Source organism: Phalangium opilio, unplaced genomic scaffold (genome assembly GCF_054372755.1).
Source record: "Phalangium opilio isolate 3A_F unplaced genomic scaffold, DU_Popi_V2 ptg000246l_1, whole genome shotgun sequence".
NCBI lineage: Eukaryota > Metazoa > Arthropoda > Arachnida > Opiliones > Phalangiidae > Phalangium > Phalangium opilio.
Genome location: NW_028324225.1, coordinates 3,449,018 through 3,458,653, shown reverse-complemented (window position 1 = coordinate 3,458,653; position 9,636 = coordinate 3,449,018). Strand labels below are relative to the sequence as shown.

At 35.0% G+C, this 9,636-nt stretch overlaps 1 protein-coding gene across 1 annotated transcript; it reads right to left on the bottom strand.

Moving 5' to 3' along the window:
* Positions 1-5,990: 5,990 nt before the first annotated feature.
* LOC149611428 (uncharacterized) lies at positions 5,991-9,281 on the bottom strand. Its single transcript, XM_089858485.1, has one exon. It carries the CDS (start codon positions 8,298-8,300, stop codon positions 6,486-6,488), a length of 1,815 nt encoding a protein of 604 aa, XP_089714611.1. The 5' UTR covers positions 8,301-9,281; the 3' UTR covers positions 5,991-6,485.
* Positions 9,282-9,636: the final 355 nt, after the last annotated feature.

Genomic DNA, 9,636 nt, shown 5'->3' with positions numbered 1-9,636 from the left:
TCAGGAGAAATTTGTTTTCGATCCAGTCCGAACGAAATTGAGCACTACTTTCCATTGCATCTAGCAAATATATGACTATGTATAAATGTAGTAAAGCTATACAAAAATGTTAATAGAATTTTGAGCTTTGTAGATACAAAAGTATCAAAAGCATCGAAATGCCAAAAACTATTTCCCATATTTTTATTCAATATTTTGCAAAAAGGAAATAAGGTTTTGTTAGATTTCTTTATATGCCAGCAAAAGGTAAAAACCAGGAGTATGAACCAAATTGAAGAAACTGAAGCATTATTAGGAAATTTGAATGTTATCGATTATGTTTCACATCTCAACAGTCCGATAAAAGGTTTTTTCCTTTACATCTTTGAATTCGACGATGAGAATGTTGAAAAACTTCAATGTGACAGATTAGTTTCAATGTTGAATAGACAGAAGACCATTTGATGCGGATGGAAGAATTAGTGGGTTAAAGCAGTTGAAGGAGAAAAGGCTAGCTAGAAAATAGTAGTTAGGTGAAAAAGAAATCGTAACGAAACACTATTGTCGAAATTTATATGTACTGCGAAGGTGGTTTAAAATGCAATAGAGTTCCCCTGGGTTGTAAGAGAAAAACAGACAAACGGTCTGAAGCGTCGAGAACAGAATCTCTCCATGAAATACGTTACTCAGAGAAGTAAAAAAATAGTTTCTTGCTCCCGTACGACAACCAGTTCGCACTAATACCAGTAGCCTCTGTAACGCGTCAGCCATTGCTCTACCGGATCCTACGTGAAATATTCCTAACATCATTCCTGGCTTAACCATGGAAGTGTTTATGAAAGTTGTTTTGACCTTTTTAGTTTCACTTATTTCCAGTTCTCGTACTTCAAAACAATCATCTGCATCGTTTTATAAATAAACGATTATTCAAGAGTTATGTCATTAATATAAGTAACACTCGTGCTGGCCTTTCCCGGATTAAGTCGTTATGTGAGCTGATTAATTAAATTAAAATCAGCATAAAAATAACTACTATACCTATACCTTATATTTTATTTGTGTTCTTTAGCGCACTAGCTTTTAAAAATTCATATCTAAATAGTTTCAAGTTAAAAGTGACATTTCAAGTTTCAACCCGATAATGTCGGTACGTCATCAAAATGCTATAATATAAAAAAAGAAATCACAAAAACTAAAGCAGTAAAGAAAGATTATAGATTTACGATCGATATTATTAAGGATTTTCGGATGCAATTTCGTCACCATATCGAAATTTTCTGTATAGAATCATGTTCGAAAAATGGTCTTTAAATGTATCCCAAAAGCATTAGTTTCACTCCACTAAATTCAATGAAATAGGACAATTTCCCATACATAATTTTTCTATCCTTAAAAAACATACACAAATCCTTTCTAAAGATGTATCGTTGGTTAAATTAACACAATTAAGTCAATGTGAAGTTGTTCAAAAATAGAAGATTACTCCATTTAAGACTACGAAGAACCCTCAAAATTTAAATACCCAAGAACTCTGTGGGGTGTAAAAACAGACAGACAGGCACGTCGAAATTAGAGCCCCTGTGTGAGATACATTACTCGGAGAGATAAAAAGTAATAGAAAGTAGGATGAAAAATATATATTATATGTTAAATGGACTAGCTACAAAGGGTAGTTAGCTCAAAGCGCCCTACGTCAAGTTCGGTGTCATGAATTGACATGTACAGTGCACTTTTTTCATAATTTATTACATTTATGGAGATTACCTCAAGTCCATCACTTGAATAAAGGCATTCCTTTGGACAATCGATAAACCTATTGATTGAAAGACAATTAGGAAATAATTTTTATAATTGAAAAAGCAACCGTAGTAGGAGTACACCCTAAACTAATTGTGATATTCTGATATTTAATTCTAATATTTTAATATTATATTCTGGTCTAAATTGCATTCATATTTAAAATAAACATATAACATCAAGTACAACTGGTATCAAATGTTTGATAGGTGTTATTAAATAGCATTTAATGAAAACTGAGGTGAATTCAATTAAATTTAAGATTCTCTACCATTGGACCCAATTTCCATTCGACCGCAACCAAAGTCAAAAGGTCCATTGGTGGAAACTGGCCTCAAAAATCTGCATTTAACGTAAGTGTTCATTGTTATTTTCTCTTCGATAATAACAGAGTAATAAGGAGTTTCATTTTCAAACGACTTGAAGGCTTAGTGAAATATAAGGCAAAGGTGAACTAAATCATAATCCAAAAGATATTCATTGATATTATTGTGAAATGATGCTTAGAAAGGAAAAATTTTGATTTAAATCAGGGTTGAAAAATGTTACAGGAAATTGTCGAGATTTTAATAGATTTATGTTTATAGTTCAAATTTCAGCAGAATCAAGCATAATTAGTGTGGAATAAATTTTGTGATTTTTTGGGTTTTCTAAACGTTTAGTTTATCCAAAACCCAACACTTTTCGGACCGTTTACGAAAGGTTTCGGTGTCGTGAGCTTTTAACGATAAAATAACCTTATTTAATGAAATTGAAAAAGTTAAATCCGGGACGCAAAACGTCAAAATGATTAATAATTTTTGACATAACCAACCATAACCTGGCTTATTCTAGCCCAGTCAAAGAAAACCTAACCCGGGCGCCAAATTATTTAGGAGAAGTCGTCATATTGGTGGGATAGCAACTAAATGTTAGCAAAGATATTTTGGAATTGGCGTTAAATGTTTGGGTAAATATCTAATTGTAAGCAACAATATTTTGGGAAGCGAATCAAATTATTCTGGCAGTAACTATACTAATTGAACCTTACGAAATACTGACGTTTCTCAACATAACCAGACATAACATAGCCTTTTCTAGATTATTACGATTAACAGCAGAAGAGAGAGTAATGAAGTTATAAAATTCCGAGGGCTTACTTCTGGGATAAGAATAGTACACCAGATTACAGACTACGCCTTACTTCCCCGAATTTTTCCAGACTACGTGTAATTTCCGGACTTCACCCATAATTTGTAGACTTCGCCCACATTTACGAGACTACGAAAAAATTCGGGACTACATCACAAACATTTGGGACTACACCTCAAAAAGTCGGGAATACACCTCAAAAATTCGCGACTACACTTCAAAAAATCGGGATTGCGCATAAAAATTCGGGACTGTGATTGAAATACGGGACTGAGGCTTGAAATACGGGACTGAGGCTTGAAATACGGGACTGAGGCATGAAATACGGGACTGAGGCATGAAATACGGGACTGAGGCATGAAATACGGGACTGAGGCATGAAATACGGGACTGAGGCATGAAAATCAGGACAAAGGCATGAAAAATCAGGACTGCGCATGAACAATTAGCGACTTCATAAATTGTCCTTAGAAACTTAAATATACTCGAAATATATTTGGTGAATGGCCCGTATGGGAATTCAAGTAGCAAGCGTTGAGTGCCGTGTTAATATCGAGGGGGAATTCATATAGGTTGAAAGTGCATTTTTTAAAACACGAATACACCACTTCGACATTACCTAGAGCGCCACAGCGGGCTACTGCGAACTACAGGCAGGAAAAAAAACCGCGTGGGGTTGCGCCTTTGCTAGTTGGGGTAGCAATCAAAGAGCAGTTTCCAGTCTTTCCCCCGCCAGGGTTGCCACAGTACCTGGAAATCCCTTAAAAACTGGAAAAGTAAGGGAATTAAAAAATGGCCCGAAAAGGTCAGGGAAAAGTCAGAGAATTTTAAAAATTTCAGCAAAGTCAGGGAAAAGTCAGGGACTTTGATTTTAGTGGGTAAAACCTCTGGGAATAAGTCTTTATTGAAAGAGTAATGAAAGTTTCTCCTCAGGCTCTCTCAACACAGAAAATTCTAGATTAATCCTGAAAAATGTCTAGAATTGTTTTTGTAAAGTAAATGCTCTCTCGGACTGTTATTTATAGTTAAAATGTTTCTTATTTGTTTTGGTGCAACAAATACATGGGAAAACTTAATGGAGAGAGCTTATTTAATTGTAAACACGTGCTGTAAACATTCAAACTTCGGCCTAAAATGTCAGGGAAAATCTGAAAAAAAGGTCAGGGAAAACCTGGAAAAGTCAGGAAATTTGGTTCTGAAAATTCCGTGGCACCCCTGCGCGCTCGCTTTCCCCTTGCGGCGCTTCGAGTGTGGGGCCCCGGGCATGCGCACAATAGATGTCGAAGCGGTGTATTTACTACGATATATCAAAATTTAAACCTGTGTGAATGTTCCTCCAATTAAAGTTGAATATAATTTACTTTAACTAATCCATCTTATCTTTAAAGAACTATTTTTCTTGCGGTTTTACTCATAGTTCGCAAAACCCTGTATGAATTCCCCGGAATTCCCCTCGATATTAACACGGCACGCAAGGCCCGTTACTTGAATTTCCGTAGGGGGCATTCACTATGTATATTTCCGTTTCCAATGGCATTTTGATAGCTTGTCACGTGCGTGATACAGATTGCCAACAATCTTTAATCGTTTAATAATGCATTTAAGAATATATATACCCAGTTTCATGCTTTGATCAAAAATATTAGTTAATATTGCGCCAGTATTTTCAATTACAATTTGAACAGGAAATAAATAATTGTGCAGTGCTAATTAACATATGCGAGAACATGATTCATTCGCATTCATTATAAATTGCGCGTCTTTCAAATATATTGCACAATACATTAAATTAACCCTCGAAATTAACGAATTGCTTACAATTTTCCAATAGTTTCTTTGTACAAAATATTGAACGTCTAAAGAACTTACTTTTCCCCCGACCTTTTCGTCAGTCATGATGATCATCATTTGAGTTTATTATTTATTTTACTAGAAGATTCTCGGATTTACATGACACCTCGCATGACACAAATATTTATTTTAAACTTCATATGTTGCTTTACGCACTCTTTAAGTTAAATTTGCTACTGCACTCGCTATGAGAAGATTACTTAGTGAAAAAAAATAGAGTAGGTAACGAAAAAGCGTGAAAGAGTGAAAGCGAATTTCCATGGAAAACCCAAATACTCTTTATTTTCTTAACAAAAGACGCATGGCTTTGAAAACGTTGGCATTTTTCCCTAAAATGCGAGATGCCCTAAAATGAGCTAAATTTCTAAAGGTTTCAGAAATCGATACAGACTTCTTGGGACTTCACTAAGAATACACAAGACTACGCGAAAATATTTAAGACTTGTCTCATTTTTTTAAAGACTGCGTGGGGACTTCATGAATTTTAAAGGGACTTCACCAAAATTTCACGTAGTCTTACGAGAGTTTCGGGGCTTCAAATGGGAGTACATAATTTCATAAGACTTCGCGAAATAAGTGAGATTTCAAAAGACGTAGGGTAAATCCACGACTAATATCCCGATTTTTCAAAAAGTTCCCCACGGCACTGGCATCAATTTTCGTTAAATTTTACACAGTTGTAATATAGTTCAATTTGGTGAGAAAACCAAATTTAAAGCTGCAAATTCCTTTTAGTTTTGGAAATAATAATTTTTTTAAAAAACATGTCTTGGTATGAACGATTTTCAACCACTAAAATCACGAAGATGTTAAACCCATTACTCGATAAATATTAAACAAATATTTACAAAACTTAATGCAGCATCAATATGGACACTAGAGAGTAACTGTGCAAAGTTTCAACCAAAAATTAAAAGCGGTGAATTTAATACGAATTTTTGAAAATGGCGATTTTCCCATCAATTTAGTTCAGCGAGGTAAAATAAAAGGATTACAGTGACCAAATATGTGTTCTTAAAATTATAACTGGAGTGCATCATGGGTGAAAAATACACGTTGAATACGTATATTGATACAAAATTGCTCCTAGTCTTCCTTATTTTGTTTTTAAGAACCGTTAATTGACTAATTTTCTTGAAACATAACAATACATGGTAGTGTTCCAAGCCAAATTACGAAAAGTAGGGTATCAAAAATCAAATAAACAGAAACATCAGTGGAAAGCTGAGATTTCAAGCTACAACATGCGTTAATAAAAATCTTGATTATTAGAATTCTTTCTCCCTAAAATTAAATCTCAAAAATAAGTAATTTCACTAAAAAAATTTTATTGACATCTGTTTAACCAAATTTTATTTTATTGACGTTTCACCAAAAAATTTATTTTCTTGTGATCTTTAGCGCTAATAACGTATGTTTTACCATCGGATTGTAATTCAGGGTTGACTATTGTCAAGATATTTTGCAAAGGCACCCAGCAAACGTCTTCTCTTCTGGGCCAGTACAGTTTAAGATCGTTTCTACGAAAGAAGCTAACGGAGACGTCCTTCTCTTCTTCGCAGCGCTGCACAATGTTTCCTATGTACCATGCGTCATCGTATGTACATACAACAAATACGCCAGGAACACAATCTTCCCAAACTATGTCTTCCGCAGTATTTGGTTGAAACAAAACAACTTTTGTAGCAAATTGATCTTCGGATACTCTCTTGATATTAATTTCGTTCTCAGATACGGGAAGGAATGCATGGTGTGATCGAGTGCCAGGGATTGTTTTTATGCCAACATATCTTTCGTTGAGCGAGTATTCCTCTTGGTGATTTTCGACATCTTTCTTTGAGAGATATCCATTTGAAGTTGACGTTTTTTATGTTTTTTAAGCACCACTTATACATCTCTTCCGGCTTCTGTATTTGGGAAGTTTTAGTAGCCTGTAAACTTGCCTTGGCAACCAATCTCTTTACGGTTCCGCCAATTCCATCGCATGGACTTTTGCCATGTGACGTGGCAAAAAAGTGCCATTCGGCTTTTATTTTAAAATCTTTCTCGTGGGAGCATAAATTGGCCAAATTTTTATAATTTTTGTATTGACTCCCGGCACCATCACTAAAGTAGATTAGTTTTTCAATGTTAGGAAGATTTAATTTGAGGTTGGCAATCATTTTCCCCAAAAATGCGTGTACGGTATTAGCGTCATGTGTGAGGCAATCAGAAATTATGCAAAAACTATAATGTTCCAGTTGTTCCACGTTTGTAGACAAGCTTTTATAATACAAAACAAAAGGATGTAAGGTTGCCTGCGTGTTGGTCCAGTGATGATCCTGTATTGCATCTTGAACAATAAAACTGAAATTTTCGGCAAAGTCTAATAACACTACTGCTTCGTTGTTGGCAAGGGATTCTTTCTTCCATCTGAGGAATTTTGATTGTGATTTAGCTATGTAATGATGTGGGGCTAGGGTTTCAAGCATTTTGGTCACTTTGTCAGTAAAGTCAGTCATTGCCAGCTGAAAAGTTTCAAGTTGAGCGTGGGTTTTATGAATCCATTGTTTAAACTCTAAAATATCGTCCTCATCAATGTTTTGCTCGGAAAAATGATTTAGTATGTTTCTTTGAAGACGTTCTGAACCAGGACAATTATCACATTGATGTAGCATACAATTTCGGTTGTCAATATCGCACACCATCAATGAAATCAAATTTTTGTAATCTTTGACATAGTTAGGAATTGAATACAGAGCCAATTTGACGTTCTGATGATACTCACATACACAAACCGTGTGCGTTCCAGTTCTACCAGCAATTATGCAGTGTTTTGGTCTTAATTCACAAAACTTCGAAAGTCCTACTTTCACATTTGATTGTTTAAGAAATTCCGTATAAAGCTCTCTCAAATTTGCTAGCAAAAGTCGCTTCTGAACTAGTTGTCTTTTTCCATCAACTTTAACAGACACACATTCTTTTTTTCCAGGACACATCCTTGAGTATTCGTTATTTTCGTAGAACTTGATTATCTCATTCTTTACTTCCTCTGACAGTAACTTTCCTTGCCTAGTATGGCACCCTGGAAGAAGACCTTTCTCTTGTTTTAGTTTTCTGCTTGCTCTGACTATGTATTCATTAACACAAAATTCCTTCATAATTTCTGCCTTGGTGTAGTGTTCTGGGACTAGAGTTAAGAGATTTATTTTTTCCTGTCTAGTAGAAATGTTTACTTTTTCCTTAAGTTGGGAAATCATTTTATCGAAACTTTCACATTTTTTACAAGCTGATACTGTTTCTTCTTCAAAACATGATCTCTGAACATCTGAAGTTGTACCAACATATTTACTAAGAGCCGCTTCGTATGAAGTTGAAAGTTTGGAGACTTTACTCCTAATGTAACTAGCCTTATCTCGTTCGCTAACTCTTTTTATGGGTGACTGACCTAATGCTTTGATGGCCTCGTTCAATTCTTCTCGTTCTTCCTGACTAGGGACGAAACCTTTGGCTTGATGAACTATCCTGAGATTCTGAATTATCAAGTATTTTCCTGCAGTCATTCATGCAGTTAGCGCATAGTTTTTGACCAGGAATAAGTGTTTTTAGAGTCCCTATTGCATTCAAAGAATTAGCCATAGAAACAGTGACAGCTCTTAGATTAGTGGTTATTTTTTTCTTGTGTTTGTCAAACGGATTAAAACAATGTTTTTGCAAACTTTCGAATCTTGATCCATATTTCTTTTCATGGTGAAAGCACACGTTATTCAAATCTTTGGCTTTTAATTGGGTCCTTAGCAAAATCAATTCTTTATCGTCCTCTTCTATTGAATTAAAATCTATCAAACCTAATAGCTTTCCTAACTCTAAACTATGACACCGTTCATTTAAAAGATTACCAACAGAACAATTTTCTAAACAAACTTTTTCCATCGTTAAAAATAATTTTAAGCGAAATGTTTTACGTCAATAGACAAAACGAGACTGTCTGGTGGGCCGTTGGTTTTCTTCTCTATCCCCGGCCCCGCTTTGGGTGTAGCTTGTTGAGAAAAAAATACAAAAGTGAAAGTAAAAGTAAAACTTAAAACCAAAAGCAACTGAACAAGATGGCCCCGGCCAGATTAGAGGTTTAGGATCTCTCAACCCATTTTAACCCAACTTAACCTCGCACAACTAAAAAATATACTCTGCCCCACATTACACTTCTTTGGTTTCCTTAAAGGGGATACACCTGAAGCTGTGGGGTCGTACTATTGTTACACATACCCCTATCCGCCCGCCGCGACTGTGGCGTCATTCTCTATAACCAAAGAGATGGTGGTTTTCCCTAGAACTAAGAAATGACTGTTTCCAGCAAGCCTCCTGACTCCTTTAAACTCGAAGTCTAAAATATATCGCCTAAAAATATATGAACGCACAAATAGCAATAGATGGAGAAAGTAGAAAATATAATATCTTGGTCAAATTACTTATTTTTGAGATTTAATTTTAGGGAGAAAGAAATCTAATAATCAAGATTTTTATTAACGCATGTTGTAGCTTGAAATCTCATCTTTCCACTGATGTTTCTGTTTATTTGATTTTCGATACCCTACTTTTCGTAATTTGGCTTGGAACACTACCATGTATTGTTATGTTTCAAGAAAATTAGTCAATTAACGGTTCTTAAAAACAAAATAAGGAAGACTAGGAGCAATTTTGTATCAATATACGTATTCAACGTGTATTTTTCACCCATGATGCACTCCAGTTATAATTTTAAGAACACATATTTGGTCACTGTAATCCTTTTATTTTACCTCGCTGAACTAAATTGATGGGAAAATCGCCATTTTCAAAAATTCGTATTAAATTCACCGCTTTTAATTTTTGGTTGAAACTTTGCACAGTTACTCTCTA